The sequence below is a fragment of the Pagrus pagrus genome (assembly GCF_965226575.1).
Source record: "Pagrus pagrus genome assembly, chromosome: 9".
Classification (NCBI taxonomy): domain Eukaryota; kingdom Metazoa; phylum Chordata; class Actinopteri; order Spariformes; family Sparidae; genus Pagrus; species Pagrus pagrus.
Genome location: NC_140193.1, coordinates 33,415,734 through 33,440,360, shown reverse-complemented (window position 1 = coordinate 33,440,360; position 24,627 = coordinate 33,415,734). Strand labels below are relative to the sequence as shown.

General features: G+C 42.7%; 2 protein-coding genes across 5 annotated transcripts in view; both read left to right on the top strand.

The window, feature by feature from the left end:
- LOC311263097 (SH3 domain-binding protein 4) overlaps positions 1-21,555 on the top strand; it is a 183,812-nt gene extending 162,257 nt beyond the window's left edge. For all 4 annotated transcript variants that reach the window (XM_084362977.1, XM_084362978.1, XM_084362979.1 and 1 more), the window contains exon 5: positions 19,961-21,555. In XM_084362977.1, the coding sequence (XP_084219103.1) occupies positions 19,961-20,185 (225 nt within the window). In that variant the 3' untranslated portion in view covers positions 20,186-21,555. The remainder of the gene's footprint in view (positions 1-19,960) is intronic.
- On the top strand, positions 1,313-3,389 carry LOC311263098 (uncharacterized protein). Its single transcript, XM_084362982.1, has 2 exons — positions 1,313-2,816; positions 3,067-3,389. Exons 1-2 carry the CDS (start codon positions 1,441-1,443, stop codon positions 3,068-3,070), a joined length of 1,380 nt encoding a protein of 459 aa, XP_084219108.1. The 5' UTR covers positions 1,313-1,440; the 3' UTR covers positions 3,071-3,389.
- Positions 21,556-24,627: the final 3,072 nt, after the last annotated feature.

The window sequence follows — 24,627 nt, the reverse complement described above, 5'->3', positions numbered from 1 at the left end:
AACAAAATTAAGCTTTAAGCTTGAAATGACAATAAAAAATAAAGCTTTAAGTAGTATAACAATCAAAAATGATTCTTTATAGGATATTCACCTCATGTGTAGCCCAGAAGCTTGAAAAGAACAAAACCTTGAAAATGAGGTAGCATATTGCTTGGAAATCTAAACACACACAAAGAAGCCATAGTTCTTCATAAAAAATCTGTCTAACATTCTTTATAACACTAAACCAAAAACAGTAAGTTCTGCATAGCAATTCAAACAATGCCAGTAATGAATGTGCACATTAAGGGCATACATAAACAAAGCCTTTCCTAATTTGAAAAAAAAAGAGAAAAAAGTGTAACAACAATTTACAGGTTGTAGTAGTCCTGCTTACTATTTATCTCATGTAGAATGGATGAGGTGGTGGGATGCTCATTTTGGGAGGATGGAGATTGTGTCTGGTGCTGATGTGGAGGGATCATAGGCGGCAGGAATGTAGGCTGTGTTGGCTGATACAGCTGTGGCATGGATCAGGCACTAGGTGTTGGTGTTGATGTTGGTGGGGGTGTTTTGGTCCAGGGTGGTATTGTTGAGGAATGAGGTTGACCTGGGAACCAAACACTTGCAAGAGTGCCCATTATTTGCAGAAACATCTGGTTGGTGGCCTGTTGCTGTGCCTGCATAGACCGGAATCGTCTCTCCTCAGCCTCCTGTTGTGCCTGAAATATCTTCTCAAAAGCAGCAGCCTCTTGAGCCAACTGGCTCCGTTCAGCTCCATGTATATCCTCCAGCATCCTTCTACTGTCAGCCATGTGTGTACGAAAATCATCATCAGATCGGCACGATTTAGCCTTTCTTTTTCGAGCCTGAGCTCCGGGAATGGCCAGTCTCCCTCCTCTAATGCACTCTTCACTGTCCCTGCTCTCTGTGCTCTGAGTATCAGACACGTCTGCATCAGCAGGGGTGTTTATGGCAGTATCAGTATCACAGGATACATTGCTTGAATCTCCCCCTGTTTATTGAAAGAAACAATTTCTCTGTTACTCATGTCATAATACTGCAGAAAAAAACAAATAATACATTAAAGCTGCAAGCAGCGATGAACGGGCCCTCGCAGTCCACGTACGTTGGGCGCCCTGTGCGCCCAGTTGTGTGCTTGCCCGTTGGCTGTGGAAATGTGGTACCTAATGTAAATGGGATCCGTGTCACACAAAACACAACAGTGACATCGTCAGTGACTTGCTGTGTCCAGAGGGTGGCGCTATAGATATGACATAGTATTGATGCAGAGACGTGTTCAGGGCGAGCCCCTCTCATTACGAGGAGGGGCGCCGCGTGAGTGGCAGCCTGTTACAGCAGCTCTCGCTCACCTTTGAGCTTTTTCTTCTTTTTTTATAACTTTTAGTACTTTTTAACTTTTTTTATTTACTTGACTTTGGAGCTCTTTCTCCGGGCAGTATGGAGACCAGAGTTGTTTTTATCGCTCTGGTCTTAATTCTGCTTCTTTCGCTGTTTTCCGCCGTGTCCGGGGAGCCTGTACGCGGCCCTATTGTTTACAGTAGGGATCAGCTGTTGGCCCTCAGTAGCGCTGCGGTGCCGCCGCTCGAGCGGCCCGATGTCCCGCGGGAGTTGAAGAGGAGGAGACGCGGGTGCCGTGCCGGAGCTGCTCGCCGTAGCAGGAGGAGACGCTACCGACCCATCCTCCCGTCCATCATCATGGGGAATGTAAGATCTCTCCCCAACAAGATGGACGAGCTAACGGCGCTGACCCGGCATCAGAGGGACTACCGTGAGAGCAGCATCATGGTGTTTACTGAGACGTGGCTAACGGCGCAGACCCCGGACACAGACGCTAATCTGGACGGATTTCAAATGCGGCGGGCGGACAGGACGGCAGAGAGCGGTAAGAGGAAAGGAGGAGGGCTGGCTGTGTTTGTTAATGACAGATGGTGTAACTCTGGGCACATCACTGTTAAAGAGCAGGTCTGCAGTAAAGACATTGAACTTTTAGCGGTTAGCATGAGGCCGTACTACCTCCCGAGGGAGTTTACACAGGTGATCATGATCGCAGTGTATATCCCCCCCTCTGCTAACGCTGATGCAGCTTGTGACGCTCTCCACTCAGTCACAAGCTCACTGCAGACACAGCACCCACAGGCCCTCTTCCTCATCTCTGGGGATTTCAATCATGCCTCTCTGTCCTCCACCCTGCCCACATTCACTCAGTATGTCACCTGCCACACCAGAGACAATAAAACACTGGACTTATTCTATGCCAACAGCAAGGAGGCATACAACTCATCCCCCCTCCCTCCCCTGGGAAGATCTGACCACAACCTGGTTCATCTCCTGCCTGTGTACAAGCCCCTTGTAAACAGGCAACCAGTGGAAACCCGCACAGTTAAAGCATGGACTGAGGAGTCTGAAGAGGCTCTGAGGGACTGCTTTGACTCAACTGTGTGGGAAGAACTGTGTGTTGCTCATGGGGAGGACATCGACAGCTTAACAGGATGCATAACGGACTACATCAACTTCTGTGTTGAAAACACTGTACCCACCAGGACTGTACGGTGTTTTTCAAACAGCAAACCCTGGATTAATCCTGACATTAAGGCTCTCCTTAAGGAGAAAAAGAGGGCCTTTAGGTCAGGAAACAAGGAGGAGCTGAAGGCTGTGCAGAAGGAGCTGAGGAAGAAGATCCGAGAGGGGAAGAACAGCTACAGGAGGAAGATGGAGGTCCAGCTGCAGCAGAGTAACATCCGTGGAGTCTGGAAAAGCCTTAAAACCATCTCAGGACTGAGGAAACCAGACTCCCAGGCTGCCGGGGATCAGACGTGGGTGAACGACCTGAACCTATTTTTCAATAGGTTTGACCAGACACCCACCCCTCCCCCGGCCCATTCATCTCTGCTGCCCCCCACCACCTCTTCCCCCCCACCTGTTTCCTGCCCCATTCTCACCTCTACCTCCCTCTCCACTGCTTTCATGTCGCAGACACCCTCCACTGCCCCCCCTGACATTCACCCACCTCCCCCACCCGACACTCAGCCCCCCTGCTCCAATCTGTCCCTCTCCACTATCCAGGTGAGGAATCAACTGAGGAAGATGAAGGTGAAGAAGTCCACGGGTCCAGACGGGATCAGCTCCAGGCTCCTCAAGTCCTGTGCAGACCAGCTGTGCAGGATTGTGGAGTACATCTTTAACATGAGCCTGAAGCTGGGAAAAGTGCCACTGCTGTGGAAAACCTCCTGTGTGGTACCAGTACCAAAGATCCCTCACCCAAAGGACTTCAACAGCTACAGACCAGTTGCTCTCACTTCACACCTGATGAAGACCCTGGAGCGGCTGGTCCTTGTCCATCTCCGCCCTCTGGTGGGTCCTTTTATGGACCCACTCCAGTTTGCCTACCAGCCTGGCATCCGAGTGGACGACGCCATCATCTTCCTCCTGGACAGATCACTGTCCCACCTGGAGCAGCCTGGAAGCACTGTGAGGATCATGTTCTTTGATTTCTCCAGTGCTTTCAACACCATACAGCCTGCACTGTTGGGGGACAAGCTGGAGCTCACGGGGGTGGACCAACACCTCACGTCCTGGATCCTCGATTACCTCACCAACCGGCCACAGTATGTGAGGACTCGGGACTGCGTGTCGGACACGGTTGTCTGCAGTACAGGGGCCCCACAGGGAACAGTCCTGGCCCCTTTCCTGTTCACCCTGTACACTGCTGATTTCTCCCACCAAACACCCCACAGCCATCTACAAAAGTTCTCTGACGACTCTGCTATCGTCGGCCTCATCAGGGACGGGGATGACGGAGCCTACAGAGAACTTATTCAGGACTTTGTGGACTGGTGCCAGCGGAACCACCTCCAGCTCAACGCCGGGAAGACCAAAGAGCTGGTGGTGGATTTCCGCAGGCGCAAACAACCCTGCATTCGGGTGAACATCCGGGGAACGGACATTGAGATGGTGACGTCTTACAAGTACCTGGGAGTTCACCTGAACAACAAACTGGACTGGACTCATCACACTGCAGCAATATACAAGAAAGGTCAGAGCAGACTCCATCTGCTGAGGAAGCTCAGGTCCTTTGGAGTGCAGGGGGCACTCCTGACTTCTTTCTATGACTCTGTGGTGGCATCAGCCATTTTCTATGGTGTAGTCTGCTGGAGCAGCAGCATCTCGGCAGCAGATAGGAAGAGACTTGATAAACTTATCAAGAAGGCCAGCTCCATCCTGGGATGCCCTCTTGACCCAGTGCAGGTGGTGGGAGACAGCAGGATGATGGCCAAGCTATCATCGCTGCTGGTGAAGGAGTCCCACCCCCTACAGGCCACTATCACAGCACTGGTCAGCTCCTTCAGTGACAGGCTGATACACCCCAAGTGTGTGAAGGAGAGGTATCGCAGGTCCTTCCTTCCTGCTGCTGTCAGAGTCTACAACCAGCACTGCTCCCAGTAGACCTCACTGTGCACTGTGCAATAAAAAAACTCTGCACATATCCACACACTTTCTGGTTTGCACAAATTGGACAATTTTTAATATCCATATTTATTATTTATTATTTATTGTTTGTAAATAAAAATACCAACTGTTTAAACTTACACTGTCCATATTATAAATAATAAATACTATGTCATATTGTAAATACCAATTTCATATTGTAGATATTATGTATATACCAGTTAAATTCTATTTCTTATGTCTTATTATATTGTTTATTTTTTTACTTTTATTACTGTTTAAGTGTGATACTGTCCTTTGGCTGTTGTGACAAAGAAATTTCCCCATTTGCGGGACAAATAAAGGAATTCTGATTCTGATTCTGATACATGTGTGAGCAATTTGATGCCAATGGGAAATTGTATGTTGAAGTTATCAGGACTTCCTGCTTGATGGCAAAGGATTGAATGTGAAGGAAAATGGTGGACTTCCTGTTGGACTGAGGGTATGTGTCCAAGAGGGTTTTTTGTGCGTCTGGTGATGATACATGAGCCTACCGAATTTGGTTCATGTACGTGCATGTAGGAGGCAGGGCTTCAATTTTGAAATATTCCAGGGGGCGCTATGGAGCCATTTAGCGCCACCTGCTCGTCGTTTTTGGTGTGTGAATTACAGGGGCCAGTCTCTAACACCCCAATGAATTTCATATCCATAAGTGTTATGGTGTGGGCACAGTGGCAAATAAAAAATGAAAGTGCCACCAGAGCGCCACCTACTGTCGGATCGGTATGACCTTCGTCAGCTATCCTCAGGAGGGCATTGGCAATGAGTGTAGCAAGTTTCATGTTAATCCGACAAACGGATGTGGAGATATAAATTACTTAAATTTAAAGAGCGCCACCTAGTGGTCGTCGGCCAAAATTTGGCACAGAGCCTTAGGGGCTCATGGGGAAGTAGTATCCTGAGTTTGATGTCATTGGGACAAACCAATGTGGAGATATGCAACACTTCCTGTTTAAAGCGAAATCTGCAGGAAGTTGTTATTTAATAACTTGAGTATCCTTTGGAATATCAAAATTCTTTTAATAACTTTTTGTCAGGAGGGTCCACAGATGCTGTGTGCAAAGTTTGGTGCAAATCGGTGAAATTGCCTGGGAGGAGTTCGAAAAAGTAGGTTTGCGACATTTCGCGAGCTAGCGAAAAAAAACGGTAGGCGTATATGGGCGTGGCCTATATCAGGAGATTCAGCACAATTCACTGAAGGCGTGGATATAAGGTTTTTGAATGTGGGACAAAGTATGTGGGAGTTATAAGGCAAAACGCACTTTCCTTGATAATAGCGCCACCTAGTGGTGAAGATTAACACTGACAAGAGATTATAACATTTTCGGCAGGTGTGACATATATTCCAAGTTTGGTGAGTTTTGGGGTATGTTCAGGCAGTGAAAAATGCGATCATTTTGGCCTAAAAATAATTTTAAAAAAAATTAAAACTGCAAGCAGTGATGAACGGGCCCTCGCAGTCCACGTACGTTGGGCTGTGGCGCCGTCGGAGGCCTGTGCGCCCAGTTGTGTGCTTGCCCGTTGGCTGTGGAAATGTGGTACCTAATGTAAATGGGATCCGTGTCACACAAAACACAACAGTGACATCTTCAGTGACTTCCTGTGTCCAGTGGGTGGCGGTATAGATATGACACAGTATTGATGCAGAGACGTGTTGAGGGCGAGCCCCTCTACATGTGTGAGCAATTTGATGGCGATGGGAAATTGTATGTTGAAGTTATCAGGACTTCCTGCTTGATGGCGAAGGATTGAATTTGAAGGAAAATGGCGGACTTCCTGCTGGACTGAGGGTATGTGTCCTAGAGGGTTTTTTGTGCGGCTGGTGATGATAGATAAGCCTACCGAATTTTGTTCATGTACGTGCATGTAGGGGGCAGGGCTTAAATTTTGAAATATTCCAGGGGGCGCTATGGAGCCATTTAGCGCCACCTGCTCGTCATTTTTGGTGTGTGAGTTACAGGGGCCAGTCTCTAACACCCCAATGAATTTCATATCCATAAGTGTTATGGTGTGGGCACAGTGCCAAATCTAAGATGAAACTGCCACCAGAGCGCCACCTAGTGGCAGATCGGTAACCCCTTTTTCAGCTATCCTCACGAGGGCATTGGCAATGAATGTACCAAGTTTCATGTTAATCCGACAAACCAATGTGGAGATATAAATTACTCCAATTTAAAGAGCGCCACCTAGTGGTCATGAGATAAAATTTTGTACAAAGCCTTAGGGGCTCATGGGGAAGTAGTGTCCTGAGTTTGATGTCCTTCGGACAAACCAATGTGTAGATATGAAACACTTCCTGTTTGGAACGAAATCTGCAGGAAGTTGATTTTTAATAACTTGAGTATTCTTTGGAATATCAAAATTCTTTTAATAACTTGTCAGGAGGGTCCACAGATGCTGTGTGCAAAGTTTGGTGCAAATCGGTGAAATTGCCTGGGAGGAGTTCGAAAAAGTAGGTTTGCGACATTTCGCGAGCTAGCGAAAAAAAACGGTAGGCGGATATGGGCGTGGCCTATATCAGGAGATTCAGCACAATTCACTGAACGCGTGGATATGAGGTATTTGAATGTGCGAGAAAGTATGTGGGAGTTATTAGGCAAAACGCACTTTCCTTGACTATAGCGCCACCTAGTGTTGAAAATTCACAATGATAACAGAATATAAAATTTTTCGCCAGGTGTGACGTATATTCCAAGTTTGATGAGTTTTGGGGTATGTTCAGGCAGTGAAAAATGCGATCATTTGCGACAAAGAAAAAAAAAAAAAATAATAATAATAATCACTACAAAAACAATAGGGTCCTTGCAGGTTCCCTGCTCGGGCCCTAATAATCATTACAATTACAATAGGGTCCTCGCAGGTTCCCTGCTCTGGCCCTAATAATGCCGTGTACAGAATACAGTGTGTGTGTGTGTGTGTGTGTGTGTGTGATGTAATGTCCTAATGCCAACATTAAGGTAAAATTGAAACCAAGAGAATATACATTATCTAGACAGACAGGTGGATACAGTATACAGTAGTATACTACTGTCTATGCCTACACCATAACTTCTGTAACTTGGTTGGTATTGGCACCTGCATAAAGTTGAATAAACTCACCATCAAGATCCGTGTCAGATGCGGGAGCCAGGCTAGCTGTGCTAGCATCATTGGAAGCGGACGATGTTGTTGAACTGTCATGGGACTCCACAACATCCACCAGATCAACAACCGGTTTTGTCCCAAGTATTTTGTCCAGGCTGTCGAACCAAGGAAATTTGGCCTTCTCTTTACCAGAACTTCCTGTTTTTTTCAGTGCATCACGCACTTTAATGTACTCCTGACAAAGTTTTTTTGCTCTGATGCGGCACTGTGCAGCAGACCTCCGAAGACCCCCTTTCCTCGAGTCGTTTGCTAACCGCGATATCGCGGATACAAGCGGCTGAAATGAGTTTCCTCCGTAGGGTGGCTGGGCTCAGCCTTAGGGATAGGGTAAGGAGCTCAGACATCCGGAGGGAGCTCGGAGTAGAGCTGCTGCCCCTTCGCGTCGAGAGGAGCCAGTTGAGGTGGTTCAGGCATCTGATTAGGATGCCTCCTGGGCGCCTCCCCATGGAGGTTTTCCGGGCACGTCCAACTGGGAGGAGACCCGGGGCAGACCCAGAACTCGCTGGAGAGACTACATATTCATCTGGCCTGGGAACGCCTCGGGATCCTCCCGGAGGAGCTGGAGAGTGTTGCTGGGGAGAAGGAGGTCTGGAGCTCCATACTGAGCCTGCTGTCACCGCGACCCGACCCCGGACATAGCGGAAGTTGATGAGATGAGATGAGATGACGTTGCCAAGCAACGAAGAGAGTCAGCTGGTGGAGCTGTCCTGTGACCACACGCTGAAAAAGAAATTCACAGAGGTAAGCCTCTCCCATTTCTGGTGCAGCACTGTGATCAAGGCAAGGGAGTATCCTTCCCTTGCCACTCGAGCAGTAAAAATCCTCCTACCATTCAGCACTACCTATCTCTGAATGTGGCTTCTCAGCTCTGGTCCAGCTGAAGACAAAACACACAAACAGACTGGACATTGAGCATGACCTCAGAGTTGCTTGGTCTACTATAACTCCAGACTTTGAGACTCTTGTCAGGAGCAAACAACATCCCCAGTTCTCCCATTAACTCCTCCAAACTTAGGTGTATGATGTCAGTGTTACACCTACTGTAAGGTTGAAGTGAGTGGTGCTTAATTTTCTTCAAAGCACAGTGTTTTTCAGTATTTACCTACTGATAAGGTTATCAGAAGAAAAGTTCATTTTGTATACTTGATTCTTTTTGAATTGCACTTTTTGTTTAATTTATTTTGAGTTTATGGATAAAAACTGCTACTGAAGAAACTTATTGAAGAAGAATTTAGAAGAATTTATTCCATAGTGCATTGTTGGTTGTCATAGTTGCACTTATTTATTTATTTATTTATTTATTTTTTTATAGCTTGAATAAGTGACTGAATAGTTTTAATAGTACAGTTACTGAAGTGTTATATTAAATACATTTGAGAAGTTGAAAATTTTCCTTGATTTGGGTTGTCATTAAAGGAATAGTTCACTCTAGAATGAAATTCAGTCATTATCGCCTCACCCTCATGCTGATGAGAAGTCCGGTGTAATTTCTTATTCCTCAAAGTGCAGCTGGAGACCTGCGGGGGTACCCTCCTGCAGCAAAAACCCATATAACGGGCATCAATGTGCCCGAGATGAAAAGGTCCATAAAACTACGCAAAAACGTTGTAATATTCCTCCATACTGCTCGTCCGCTGCAATCTAAGTGTCCTGAAGTGGCAAGATCCAGAGTTTACTCGAAGTTGTAGTTTTATGGACCTTTTCGCTGCAGGAGGGTACCCCCGTGGGTCTCCAGCTGCACTTTGAGGAATAAGAAACTACACCGGACTTCTCATCAGCATGAGGGTGCGTCGATAACGACTGAATTTCGTTCTAGAGTGATCTATTCCTTTAAGGGGTGATGGTGGGTCCCGAAGCCAGACCATTTGAGAACCACTGCTCTAGTGGGACCTGTGCTCACAGCCCAGCACCATGCAGCGCGATTGGCATGGCAAGAGAACACATTGGTCTGATTGGTCTGATCCAGGTCTGGGATGCCGACCCATCAAGAGCATGCCCATACACTGTCGAGTGCATACAGGCATGCAGGGGCCATACACACAACTGAGTCACATTATGAGTTGCCATGATAAAATTCACGCAAGTTGGATCAGCCTGTGATTTCAATGTTTTACTTTGATTTTCAGTGTGATTCTGAATCCAGCCCTCATGGGTTGATGATTTTGGTTTCCACTGACTGTTGTTACGTCATTTTGTTATCAACAAATTATACAATGTACATCAGTAAAGATTTTTTTGAGCAGTGTAGTTTTAAAGCAAATGTTTTATATATGTAGTCATGTTGTGTTGTGTTTTGACAGCATTTCAGTGACTAAGTTTAAATGTACATATGTAAAAATGCTGCTGAGCAGGATTTTTAAATATAAATTAGGCTGGAAAATTTGCTCTATTTGAACCTAGTCACATTTTCAAGTGCAACTCCTGAGAATCATTATCACTAGGCCAGAGTATATCTTTAAAGCATAGGCCCATAACTAAACTAAACAGAGCCAATTTGGGTCTCTTGTAGCAGAATCAGGGGAGAAGTTTAACTTCTAGGAAGCAATCTTTGTTTAACAGTGGGACACATCTTATTACAGTTGTACTTACACAGGCAAGATGTCACTTTCCATGTGCATGACTTCACTCATGGTGAAAGATTGTCTTTTGCCACAACAACTGTAATCTATTAGAAACATTTGTAGAACTGGGGTGAAGAACAGCAACAACAATTACTGTTCAACATATAACATTTGTGGTGATTTAGAAAACATTTAGACACACTTGACTTTGGCCTCAGACACATTGTCTCAAAGCATAGCAATCGAGTTTTTGAGACTAACTTTTGAGACTAAGATGGCCGCACGTGAATCTCCGTGAGCGTCTCCTGAGTCCTCAGTCTACATTATGAGCTAATTCTCCTGACCTCTGAAACTTTTTCCGTTTGTTTGCTTTGACTCACTTCATTATCACTCATTAATCATTTGAATCAGTCCTTTTTTCATACTTCTAACTCAACTAAGGAACTTTCAAAGCCAATCTGCTCACCTCATCCTCTGCAATGGCCTCTAACGAAGCTCTTTTTGAGGCCATGCAGCATATGAAATCAGAACTGTGCTCTCATATTGATTTGAAAATGGATCGGCTACAAACGAGTATTAATTCTTTGCAATCATCGCTGACTACCCTGGATGATCATATGACTCTGATCGAACAAAGAGTCAGTGGAAATGAAGACGCGATAAGCGATATGGAAAAGCGAATCAAAGACCTGGAGAAACAAAATAAGAGAGAAGCGCCGGCTTTTTGACCCAGTCAAGAAAAAGCTCCATGAGTTGGATATAAAATACTCTACAATATCCCGCCTTGCTGAGAATTATCCACGAGGGTACATCCACCCTGTATCGTACCCCCACGGAGGTGGAGGCTTTCCTTAGTAAAGTCATAGCCTGTGATAACACCACGAGCTCCGCAACTTCTTCCCCAGCCTGATGCTCATCCCATGCGCGAGTAGGAACTGGCGTGTGCGGGTAATGTTGATGTTTTCTTTTTCTTTTCTTCCTCTCATAACCCTCACCAGTTTCTCTCCTTCATGCGCAGAGTTAAGTATAATTTGGAGCCGTTTGGTTTAATCTTATGCGGACATATTAACTTTTTCATGTCACTAACTGTTGAACAGTAAGGCATGCAGCTTTGTTTGCCGTCAACCGCTGTGGAACTGTCGCAAAGCGGAATCCGCAATCAACCGCACTCCGTCGTAAAGAAAGACTATACTCTCACTGAGGGACACTTTCTGTTCGAGTATTGACTTTTTGGTTCCCCTTTCGTGAAGTCTTATCGGGATAAATGATTGTCTCTTTGTGGATTGGAAATAAATTATTTTGTGGCACCTCTCTTGCTTACTCCTGAAAAACCTTATTATTAATAATACAATCTGTCTGTCCCATCATAAAATCTGCAGACTGAACTTTGTTTTGTTGTTAAGTCTATGTTCAGCTCCTGTGTGTGTGTGTGTGTGTGTGTGTGTGTGTGTGTGTGTGTGGTTGTACACCTGTGTGGCATGTGTATGTGGACGTGTGTTTGTATGTGGACGTGTGCTACTCTCCAGCTGCTGGCCCCCACCACTGCCTGTTATTGTCACATACTACACAATCTGTGATGATGCTAAGTTTTGGTACTTATGCATTTCTCTCTGTCACAATAGTGGATACTTAATTGTCTCAAATGAATAATGAACTTAGTGAAAGGTTTGCAAGTTGTTCACCTGAATATAAGAAGTTTGCTACCTAAAATTGACCTTTTAAGAGTCTGGCTTACTTACAACAAACCTCATGTAATCACTCTCTCAGAAACCTGGTTGAACAGTGATATTCCTGACAACGATGTCAAACTTGACAACTATGTCCTATACAGGAGTGATAGGGGCTCTAGAGGAGGGGGACTTTTGACCTATATCTCCTCAAGTCTGACTTCAGAACTAGTCATACCAACTGAGAATCCTTTGTATTTTGAATGTCTCTTTGTTAGGATAATTTTTCACCAGAGCAAAAGATTAATTATTGGAAATATCTATAGACCTCCTAAATCTCCTACGGAATCTACAAATCGTATGTTATCTACCATTAACTCCTTAGACCACTCAGGTGAGAAAATTATCTTAGGGGATTTTAACTCTAATTGGCTAGACCGGTCCTTTCTCAACGATCGCAATCTTTTCAACAGTATAAACCTCACACAACTTATAACTGAACCCACCAGGGTGTGCTCTAGCTCAGCTTCCCTGCTTGATGGGATACTAGTCACCCATCCTGATAGAATTATTCAATCTGGAGTATTATCAGATTCCTTTAGTGACCACTCCATTGTCTTTTGTGTTTGGAAGATTAGAATGCATCATCTTCCTCCTAAATTTATTAAAGTAAGGAAAGCTAACATTATTAATCCTGATCTCTTTAACCAGGACATTTTAAACATAAACTGGGAGAGGTTTCAGTTAATACCAAATGTTGAAGATGCATGGCATTTCTTCTACACCGAGTTCCTTGAGGTCATAAACAAACATGCACCCTGGTCAACAATCAGAGTTAAGGGTAGACATCTTCCGTAGATTAAAGGAGAACTTATTAATTTATTCAAACAAAGAGACAAGGCTTGGAAAAAATATCGAGCAACTAAGGATGTCTCTGATTGGATTGCTTACAAAGATTTGAGGAATAAATGTACAACCAAAACAAGAAATGCTAAAGCCAATTACTATAAAGACTCCCTAGCAACCAATTTTAAAAATCCCAAACAGTTCTGGAAGATAATCAATAATGTAACTAATAAATCTACAAAAAACCTCACTACCCATATTAAAATGAATGATGAAATTATTAATGATTCAATTTTAATTGCAGAAGCCTTTAGTCAGCACTTCTCAGAAACTGGCAATTCTCTTACCAGTATTCAATGCTCTGACCTCACCCTGATTAATGAAAGGTGCAAAAGCCCCTTCTCCTTCAGAACTATCACCTCAACTGAGGTTCAACGGGTCATTGACGGCTTAAGCTCTGGGAGCAGTTGTGGTCTAGATGGGCTGGAGATTAAATTCTTTAAATTGGCTTCTCATGCCTCTCTATCATTTCCTCTGTCTGATCTATTTAATTTATCCCTGACTACCCGTGTAACTCCCTTATCTTGGAGATGTGCCAGAGTGACCCCTCTACATAAAGGTGGTGACCCCCAAGATATTAACAACTATAGACCCATCTCAATCATCAATAGTATTGCAAAAATATTTGAAAAACTTATCTTTAACCAATTATCCAACTATCTCAATGATTACAATATTTTATCTCCACACCAATCTGGCTTTCGACCCAACTTCTCGACGACCACTGCTCTCACAAAACTCACCAATGATATACTATCCTCCTTTGACAATAATATGCCTACTGGTGCCATATTCATTGACCTATCAAAAGCTTTCGATATGGTTGATCACTACCTCCTCCTGGACAAGCTATATGCTATTGGTCTCTCATCAGAATCAGTTTTATTTTTTAATTCCTTTCTTCACAATAGAAACCAGTGTGTCTCCTTTCAGAGCACTCAGTCTGATTTTAAATCAATAACAAAAGGTGTGCCTCAAGGGTCATCTTTGGGTCCTCTCCTATTTTCCATTTTTGTCAATGATCTTCCACAAACCTGCTCTGACTGTCTAATTCATCTTTATGCTGATGATACTGTAATCTACTCATCTAAACCTAACATTTCACAAATTCAGCACTCCTTACAATCTAGTTTTAACTCGGTTCAAAAATGGTTTTCATCTAACAAGCTTCTCTTTAATAAGAAAACACATAACATGTTCTTCAGCACTAGATCTGATCAACTATCCAAAGACTGGTCCTTAAATTTTCTTGATGGTACACCACTAGAAAATGTAGTCGAGTTTAAATACTTGGGCCTCTGGCTTGACTCTCAGTTATCCTTTAAGCCACACGTCGACTCAACTACAAAGAAAATCTACTCTCGCTTGAAATTACTGTATCGTTCCATTGATTGCTTCACATTACAGGTCCGGAAAAGAATCATAACACAATTAATATTCCCTATTCTTAACAGAGGTGGGTAGAGTAGCCAAAAATTGTACTCAAGTAAGAGTATTGTTACTTTAGAATAATATGACTCAAGTAAAAGTAAAAAGTAGTCATCCAAATAATTATTTGAGTAAGAGTAAGAAAGTATTTAGTGAAAAAACTACTCAAGTACTGAGTAACTTCTGATTTATTGTTACAATAATCAGAGCATGAATGTAATCAAATAGACAAAAACATAAAATAGCAATGTGCAAATTCTTTAACTAAAACAATAATAAATTACATTTTTACAAAATAACTAAAATAGCATAACATAAAACATAAATTAACATAAATTAAGGCAAATTCAGCCACAAGAAATGGTAATAACTTCATAACTTTTTTTGTTTAAACTCATGAAACAGCACAATAGGCTCAGCAGGCATTATATAGAGGAACACAAACAAGGCAGCCTGTGCATACAGAGGTCTCTGTGTCCATGAACTGTGCGTGTGTGTTTTGCTGAAAATTCGTGTTCTGTCCCAAAGAATCACTCAGTGAAGTGACTGTTAAGCTTCAACAGTAGTTGGCTCTCAAGGTTCTTGCAGTGAAGCTGTGATCTTTTAGCAGTGAACAGGAGTCCTGCATGGCTAAAGAGTCTCTCACAGGCTGCAGATGCTGGAAGACTTGTGTTGACTTTGAGTGACAGTTTCTTGATTTGAGGAAAGGAATGTAAGACATCCATACCTCCGTTGGACGGACATGAAAGGTACCTCTCCAGCTCTCCTGTTTCTGATTTTCCTGCCCTCATGGATGCAAAGAAGTCGTCTTCATCAGACTGGCTGCTGTTTGTGCGGGCATCATCATCCAACTCCAAGTCAGTGTCCACGTGATTTTTGATGTAGTCAAAGCCTGTGGCAAGATAAATTGTTTTCAAAAGAATTAGGTGCACACCCTTCTACTGTATAGGCTGCCAAGCTGCTGTTTTTGGTATTAAAAGCCCTTGGTGGTTGTAACTCTTGCCAGCCTATAGTTTGTCACTGACACAATATAAACCTAAATGACAATAACATAACATAGATTCATATACGCTCACTGGCCACTTCAGTAGGGATACCTGTACAGTATAATGCAATCCACTACAAAAGGTCTGTCATGAATTCTACTTTAACAAAGCTCACAATTTTCCTGTTTTTGTTGACACTGTCAGAAAGGTAACAATTCTACTTTATGTTCATTATTGAAGTCGTACTGGGTGGTGGTGTTGTACTGGAGTACTGTATATTGACTGGTGTTTCTAATATTCCGGCCCTCTCGGGTGGCCAAAATATTAGAAACATCTCAAAACAATACAGTCCGTTTCAACACTACTGCAAACTACTGTACAACCTCAACAATAAACATGGTCGAATCGATCCTTCTCTGACAGTGTCAATCAAAAATGTACTTTTTTATCTTTGTAAAGACAGAATTTATGACAGAGCTGTTGTAATGGATCAAATTAGATTGTACAAGTGGACCTAATGAAGTGGCTGGTAAGTGTATGTCAAGGTCTACGGATTCACATTTAAATTGATACATAAGTATATTTACCAGCTTTTAAGATGCTCTCTTCAGTGGTCCAGGATGTCCTGAATTTTGGTAGGAGTATAGCTGCAGCAATCAGCTCAGGTTCTTTCATGATCTCTCCAAAACGTTTCTGGATCCCATCCTGCAGGGCGTCAATGAGAGGTCCACACACTTTGCAAGCTGATTCCAGCTTCTTCAGCTTGTCCTGCAACTGGTGAAGTGTTGGCAGCAGGAAGCCCATATGTACAGATGATTCCCCTTGGAGGATGTTAAGGGCCATGGCAACAGGCTTCATTACAGCAGCGTACTCAGCCAAAAATCCCATTTCAGCTGGATTGAGCCTATAAAAGATGTAAAGAGGAAAATTAGCTATTTCTGGTACATATATTTATTGCACATTATCCATGTTAAATAAACAAAAAAATACAAAATAAAAATAAGTTCATAAACTATTTCATCCAAATCAACTACAATTATCACACAACCATGTAAAGAAAACTAAACCATATTACAATATATTAAACTTAAAACAGGTGGATTCACCCACATTAATCAGCAATGCTGACATCTGTTTCATTACTCTTTAACAAACAATGTGAGTTCTGCCAACTTACATCTTTATCTTCAATGCTGTACATACATTGTGGATTGCGTTTTCTCCTTGCTCCTTCTGAATGCGCACAACCCTTTCTACAGCGAGGAACAGGGAGCTCCAACGGGTCTGATTGGGTCGCAGGAACTGCAATTTGCATTCACGTTCCACTGTTTCAAATGCTGTGGTTGACCTGCTGGTTTTATTCCATAGAGCATTGCATTTTGCAAAAGCAGACCGAGACAGCCTCTTGTATGTTTCGCTGCCAGCTCCTGCAGCAGTGGTGTCAACTGTTGATATGAGATTGAGGAGATGGCATGCACACTTTTGGTGCTTTGGAAGTGTGTACTCCAGGCCGGTGTCGTCATCCAAAATAGCAGACACATCTTGATATTCCACATCAAACTCACTTTCATCTTCTGACGCATCATCAAGAATGGAGTCTCTCTCCTCCTGTCCATCAGCAACTTCGTCCTCTTTCTCCTCCACACCATATATTCGAAAGGCCTTCAGGAAGTTTGAGCCACTGTCTGTTGTCGTCCTGGTCACTTTCTCCCTGATGTGGTATTCAGAATGGATTTCTTCTAATGCTGCAGCAAGGACATCAAACGTGTGCGAGCCTTTGACACGTCTACAAGCCAATGCAGCGGAGTGCCTCTCTAGAGAATTGTGGTCTATCCAGTGACAGGTGACACCTAAGTAACTACGTTGTCTGGCAGACCAGCAGTCTGTTGTGGTAGCAACATGGTTCACAGTGCTCAACTTTTTGATGATAATGTTCTTCATGTTCTTTGCAGCTTCCTGTATTCTACAGCATAACGTTTTCCTTGTCATTACTGTACAATGAGGTTGCAGGGTTTCTAACATTGTCTTGAAGGATGGTTTCTCAACCACAGAAAATGGTTGGTTGGCTTCACATACAAAACGTAGCACAAGCTTGTCAAGCGTTGCTTGTGTTACCTGCCGTGGAGGGACAGCGAAGGAATTAGTGATCTTCGCATTCTTTTTAGGAGGTTCGTCAGAAGAGGAGGATTTTCGCTTTCTGTGGGACTCTATTAAGTCTGTGTACCTCGTCAGTTTGTTGGGGTGAACCCTCTGTTGACAGAAAAAATATCAATGAGGCTACAGGGAGACTCATCACCACACCACACCATGACGGTGGGATACTCGATACTTGTTTATTATAAATTGTTTTATTCACTGAAATTCACTTTACTTTCTCTCCACCATGGTGACTGTGCTTTGCTGTTCACTGACTCCGTGTGTGTGTGTGTGTGTGTCTGTGAGGCTGCAGTGTGATAATAAATTACTCCAAAGCAATGTACATTTGACAGTTATTTATGACGTTATAAAAGGGCTAACGTTAGCCTATCCACAGCCAAAACACATATACACTTACCGCAACGTGTTTTCGCAAGTTCGAAGTGGAGTTCTTGTAGGCTGAAATGTCGACATGTTTAGGCAGACACATATGACAGCGCATGACATAGCTGTTCTTTTTTATAGTCTGTAAGGTAAACATAGATTGGATGTGAGGCCAGGGGTTTTCTGCCTCTTCTGGTTCCGAATCACACGCCGTTGTTTCCGCCATTGTTTTCTGCTTTCTTGTTTGTCACTTTGCTTCTGAGCGGGGCCGCGGAGATTTTGTGTGCGGTCATGTGACTGCCTGGCTCCGTTTGATTGGTGAAACGGAGTCAAACGTTGTTAGTGGCTACTTTTGATTGGCGAAAAAGAGTCATGTGACAGAGCCTTTGGTGGAAGTCTCTGACAAAACAAAACAAACAACTGTGTACTGAATAACAGATGAATAAAAACAAAAGTAGCGAGCGGAATGTATCTCACTGTAACGGAGTAAAAGTAGCGTTTCTTCTTCACAAATATACTCAAGTAAAAGTAAAAAGTATGTTGCATTAAAACTACTCTTACAAGTACAGTTTATCAAAAAAGTTACTTAAGTAAATGTAACGGAGTAAATGTAGCGCGTTACTACCCACCTCTGATTCTTAACTATGCAGACATTATCTACCAGAACACCACAGAAGCAAATCTTCGCCCTCTCACCGTGCTTTATAACAGCCTCTGCAGATTTGTTCTGAGATGTCCCTACAGAACTCATCACTGTATTCTTTACGAATCTCTGAATTGGTTAACCCCAAAAGCCAGAAGATTTTTTCACTGGTCACTATTCATTTTTAAATGCATTCACTTTAATCTTCCTTCATACTTAAAACAATTTCTAATTCCTTACAGTACACAATACAACCTAAGACATACCGATCACCTCTTCTTCCGCACTCCTAGAATATTTAAAGAATTTGGGCGCCGTTCATTCCAGTTCAAAGCTCCGTCTGACTGGAATAATCTCCAATGCCAGCTTAGGTCTACTACCTCTTTTCATGGTTTCACAGCATCACTTCTAACACATTTGCAAACTTGTTTCTATTTATTTATTTATTGTTTCTTTTATTCTCATTTATCATTCATTTTCTCAATTATATTATGGTGATATCTTATATATTTATTATATAAACTGATATTCCTGTAACTTTCTTTCTCCCACTTGTACCAAATTGATTACTGAACTGAGATTTGGCTATCAGTGGATTAGCCTGGGTCTGGAGAGCCTTGTCTGTGTCTGTGTCTGTGTGAGTGTGTGTGTGCATGTATAAATCCTGTAATGTGTTTCACTGTTTTCTTTTTGTGTCTTTATCATTTTTGTGGAAGGACCCCCTCGAAAATGAGATGATTCATCTCAAGGGTCAATCCTGAATAAATAAATTCAAATTCAATTTCAAAGCATGTCAGGAAACTCAACCCTCTTACCCCTGACACGCTGCAATATCTTATCAGTTTGAGCCATATTTTCATCATCAGTTGCTAGCTCGTGCATTTCAGCTGAATAAACACTATTTAACTATTTAATTTAAATACATTTTTAAAAAAATCTAATGTAGACTAAGATACAGGACAATTCCAGTACTATCATCCATAAAGGAAACTCAAGTCTGGTAAATGATGAATGTGGATTTTGCTTAATGGAATAATCGTGTTTTTCACTGACTCCTTTTCTCCACTCTTGTTTTTATTTTATTTTTTTTAGATAAATGTCATATTTACATGCGTCCATATTTCTTGCTTCTATTGGAATTTTTTTTACCAGATGTCATGGCGAATCACAGTATCGGAGCTCCATTGATAATGGCTTTTTCTCTTTCCCCAAGCATATACTTATTTCAGGCTGAACATACTCAGGCTTGATCTAACTCATTCTAGTCGCTTCTTCCAGAACTGAAAATCCTAAGTTTCCTGACTCAGGCTCCCAGGCCCCTTGACTGGATGATCAGCAAATCAGCAAGCACGTTGAGTCAGCGTTGACAGAAATATCTTGACAGGATTCACATCACAACATGGCCATCATGTTCCGATCAATGTATTTTTTAAAAACTTAATTTGTTTTTTTAATTTGCAAAACATACACATGGCAAAAAAATAGAACAACTTAGAGTACATTGTCAGTCTGTAGTCAAGACAATATCTGCTCTGTCATGATTAGGGACATTCAGACATTTCAGTGTGTCAGCACATCATGGGATGTTTGTTTTCCCTCTACCTCTGTCTGCAGGCCATGTGGAAGCCGGCATATGACTTCCTGGTCACGTGGGCCGCTCAACTCGGTGATAGCTACAGGGACGTGATCCAGGAGCTGCACATGGGTTTAGACAAAATGAAGAACCCCATCACCAAACGCTGGAAGCACCTGACCGGCACGCTCATCCTGGTCAACTGCTTGGATGCCCTGCGGAGTGCCGCCTTCAGCCCTGCTGCTCAGGACGACTGTGCCATCTAAACTCTCTCCATCATGACTCGAGGCAAATCCTGCTGGTGTTCCCCACACCAGTTCACATTGCTCTTCTGGAGCATTTTAAAAGTTACACAGTTTGAAATGCTGCATATCAGCTGTCTGCTCACTTTAAATGCACTACTGCTGTTGTATGTTGTTTTGTTCCTCTACCGCCACCTTGAGCTCTACGTACCCAAGGGAAAATCGATGAACTCCCCCATGTCTACGTGGCTGCTGGCCAAACAACACAGTACTGTAAGGAGCTCACAGTACTCATAAAGACTAATAATTGTACTTGTCTTGCATAATCATGTATTTTTATACTCTTGTTATGGCACAGCATTTTTTTTAAACACTTTGAACCATTTGGTTAAGAACTGTGGATTAAACACCAAAAAACACACTTTTTGAAGCTGAGACACTTTTCGATATTGTATCCTTGTTACCATAGCCTTGTCATGCATCAGATCTGTTGTATTTATTTATAAATGAAAGAGAAAAGTTACTTTTTGTCTCTCTTCTTCAGGTTCTCTTATTTTGTTCCTTCTCAGCTCAGAGATCCAAATGTTCTGCTGTCAGTCTGATTGTTTTAAGAACTGACAAGGCATTTAGTCAAGTAATTTATAAGCGAAACTAAAAAAATGAAAGCTCCTGTAAACAGCTTTGTTGTAGCTAACTTCCTGTCTGCTTTGCACTTAGCAAACTGTGCTCGTTCACAAGCAGCCAGGACCGCCTCTTTATGGAGTTCTCTGTCTTGATTTGATAAAGTGGGCAGGGATACAAGCAAATTTCTTTCCTCTTTTACTACATGAGAAGGGGGGAGAGAGACATGGGTTACTAACCAAACATTGTATATCAGTGATTAAAGTTGGAATGTTGAATTAAACTATCTGCTAATGAGGACTATTTAATACGACTGAAAGCTCCAGAACAATTGAGCAAGTAACCTCACTAACCCGAGTTAGTGAGATTAAAACAATGAGTTGAGATTGTTCTGCGATGAATCAATTAATTTTTTTTTTTTTTGATGAGTCAATTTAATTATTATTATCTTCAGCCTCACCCACTATATAACAGTCAAACCATAGCAACTTACTTCGTGACTCTCTGCTGTCTTCTGCCTGTATTTCTTATGTCCAGTTGAAGTACTTTTTACCAAAGCTTGCCAAAATGAATGCAGCTCTACAAAGATGACCTTGTACAATGTTGAGACCACTGTTGTAAAGACACAGTCTGTTAAAGCTAACGTTCAGGTTTTGTCTCAGTACGGCATATTGTATAATGTGTTAGTAACACATCCAGTGGTGAGCTTAAAAATCTTTTTGTGACTGCATACCTTTGTGGAAAATAAATAAAATGTAAATATTTGTACACACCATTTGTGAGATTGTACTTGCCTTTTGGCTGTTCTATTCTTGTGTAATAATTTCCCTGTAAAAGCACACATAGACCAGAACATCACAGTCAAGAGCTTTCTTAATCTCAAACAGGAGCAATACATTCTCATCTTCCACATATATAACTCGGATACCCGCAAATTGAAGCAAACATCACGGAAATTTGAAAGGAAATGGCGTTCCACCAACTTGGAAGAATCCCGCTTAGCCTGGAAAGATAGCCTTAAAATATATAGGAAGGCCCTCCGCAATGCCAGAGCAAGCTATTACTCGTCATTAATAGAGGAAAACAAAAACAACACCAGGTTTCTTTTCAGCACTGTAGCCAGGCTGACAGAAAGTCACAGCTCTACTGAACCATGTATTCCTACAACGCTCAGTAGTAATGACTTCATGAACTTCTTTAATGATAAAATTTTAACTATTAGAGACAAAATCCATCATCGCTTGCCCTCAACTGGCACTATTGTATCTTTAAACACAGGAACCTCAGAAACAGTTGTAAATTCTGACTTATATTTAGACTGCTTCTCTCCCATTGACCTCCACCAACTAACTTCGATGGTTTCTTCATCTAGACCAACAACTTGTCTCCTAGACCCCATCCCAACTAGGTTGCTGAAAGAAACTTTACCTTTAATTAGCACATCTTTACTAGAAATGATCAACCTGTCTCTATTAACAGGATACGTACCACAATCCTTTAAACTAGCTGTAATTAGACCGCTCCTTAAAAAGCCTAATCTTGATCCAGAAGCTTTAGCCAACTATAGACCTATATCCAACCTCCCTTTCCTCTCCAAGATCCTTGAGAAAGCAGTCGCCAACCAGCTATGTGACTTTCTTCATAAAAATAGTTTATATGAGGATTTTCAATCAGGTTTTAGAGCACATCATAGCACAGAGACGGCACTGGTGAAAGTTACAAATGACCTCCTAATCGCTTCTGACAAAGGACTTGTCTCTGTCCTGGTCTTACTAGATCTTAGTGCTGCATTTGATACCATTGATCATCACATTCTACTACAGAGACTGGAACACTTAATTGGCATTAAAGGACCCGCATTAAACTGGTTTAAGTCCTATTTATCGGATCGATTTCAGTTTGTACATGTTAATGATGAGTCATCCCTGTATACCAAGGTTAGTCATGGTGTTCCTCAAGGCTCCGTGCTTGGACCCATACTATTCACCTTATATATGCTCCCTCTAGGAAATATAATTCGGAAACACTCCATAAACTTTCATTGTTATGCAGATGATACACAGTTATACCTATCAATAAAGCCAAATGAAACTAATCAGCTTACTAAACTCCATGCATGTCTCAAGGACATTAAGACCTGGATGACCTGCAATTTTCTGCTGTTAAACTCAGATAAAACCGAAGTTATAGTACTTGGTCCTAAACACCTTAGAGATGCATTATCTAATGATATAGCGAGTTTGGATGGCATTAACTTGGCCTCCAGCACCACCGTCAGGAATCTGGGAGTTATCTTTGATCAAGATATGTCCTTCAACTCCCACATAAAACAAATTTCAAGGTCTGCATTTTTTCATCTACGTAACATTGCAAAAATCAGGCCCATCCTGTCTCAAAAAGACGCAGAAAAGCTAGTCCATGCATTTGTCACTTCCAGACTGGACTATTGTAATTCTCTATTATCAGGCTGCCCTAACAAGTCTCTAAAGAGTCTCCAGCTGGTCCAGAATGCTGCAGCACGTGTACTGACAGGAACTAAGAAAAGAGATCATATTACTCCTGTACTGGCCTCTCTGCACTGGCTCCCTGTAAAATCAAGAATAGAGTTTAAAATCCTTCTCCTCACTTACAAAGCTGTCAATGGTCAGGCACCATCATATCTCCAGGAGCTCATATTACCCTATCACCCAACTAGAGCATTACGCTCCCAGAACGCAGGATTACTTGTAGTTCCTAAAGTCTCCAAAAGTAGAATGGGAGCCAGAGCCTTCAGTTATCAAGCTCCTCTTCTGTGTAACCATCTTCCTGTTTTGGTCCGGGAGGCGGACACCCTCTCTACCTTTAAGAGTAGACTTAAGACCTTCCTCTTCGATAGAGCTTATAGTTAGGGCTGGTCCAGGACAGGCCCAGGCCTGTCCTGGACCAGCTCTTAGTTATGCTGCTATAGGCCTAGTCCGGGGGACAATGACACACTGAGCTTCTCTCTCCTCCCCTCTCCTCTCCTCTCCATCTGTATACATTATGCCTGTATACATGCCCCATCTCTGCATGTCACTGACTTACTTCTTCCCCGGAGTCCTTGTGCTTTCTAGTCCTACAGGCTCCCTTGGATCCTGGCCGCGCCCGGGTCGTGGATCATGGATGCGCCCACTGCTATGGCCCTGCCTGATCGTGGATGCGCCCACTGCTATGGCCCTGCCTGATCTTGGATGCGCCTACTGCTATGGCCCTGCCTGATCGTGGATGCACCTACTGCCATGACCCTGCCTGACACCCACCACTACTGTCGCTAATATTAGTCACATCTCTGTTACATACGTTCCACTACTATTATCGTACTGCATTGCTACATACCATCCTTGCCATTGATCACTACTACTGTTATCACTAGTAATCACATTTCCATGTGCATTTCATCATTATTGCTGTAATACATCTTTGTGTACTTTCACTCCTGTCAACCATCGCTTATAATTGAATACATTGTGATCTCGTTGATCTGCTCTGTACATGCGACATCTATTGCACGTCTGTCCGTCCTGGGAGAGGGATCCCTCCTCTGTGGCTCTCCCTGAGGTTTCTTCCGCATTTTTTTTCCCTGTTAAAAGGGCTTTTTCCTCACTCGAATCGAGGGTCGAAGGACAGAGGGTGTCGTCTCTGTACAGATTGTAAAGCCCTCTGAGGCAAACTGTGATTTGTGAATTTGGGCTATACAAATAAAATTTGATTTGATTTGATTTGATATTATCAGCGGTCAGTTTGAGGAAAACGGTGTTTTGAACATGCGCTGCTGAAACTCGGTTAAAAGGTTTTGTTTAGGCACTATACACCCACAAAGTGGGTTA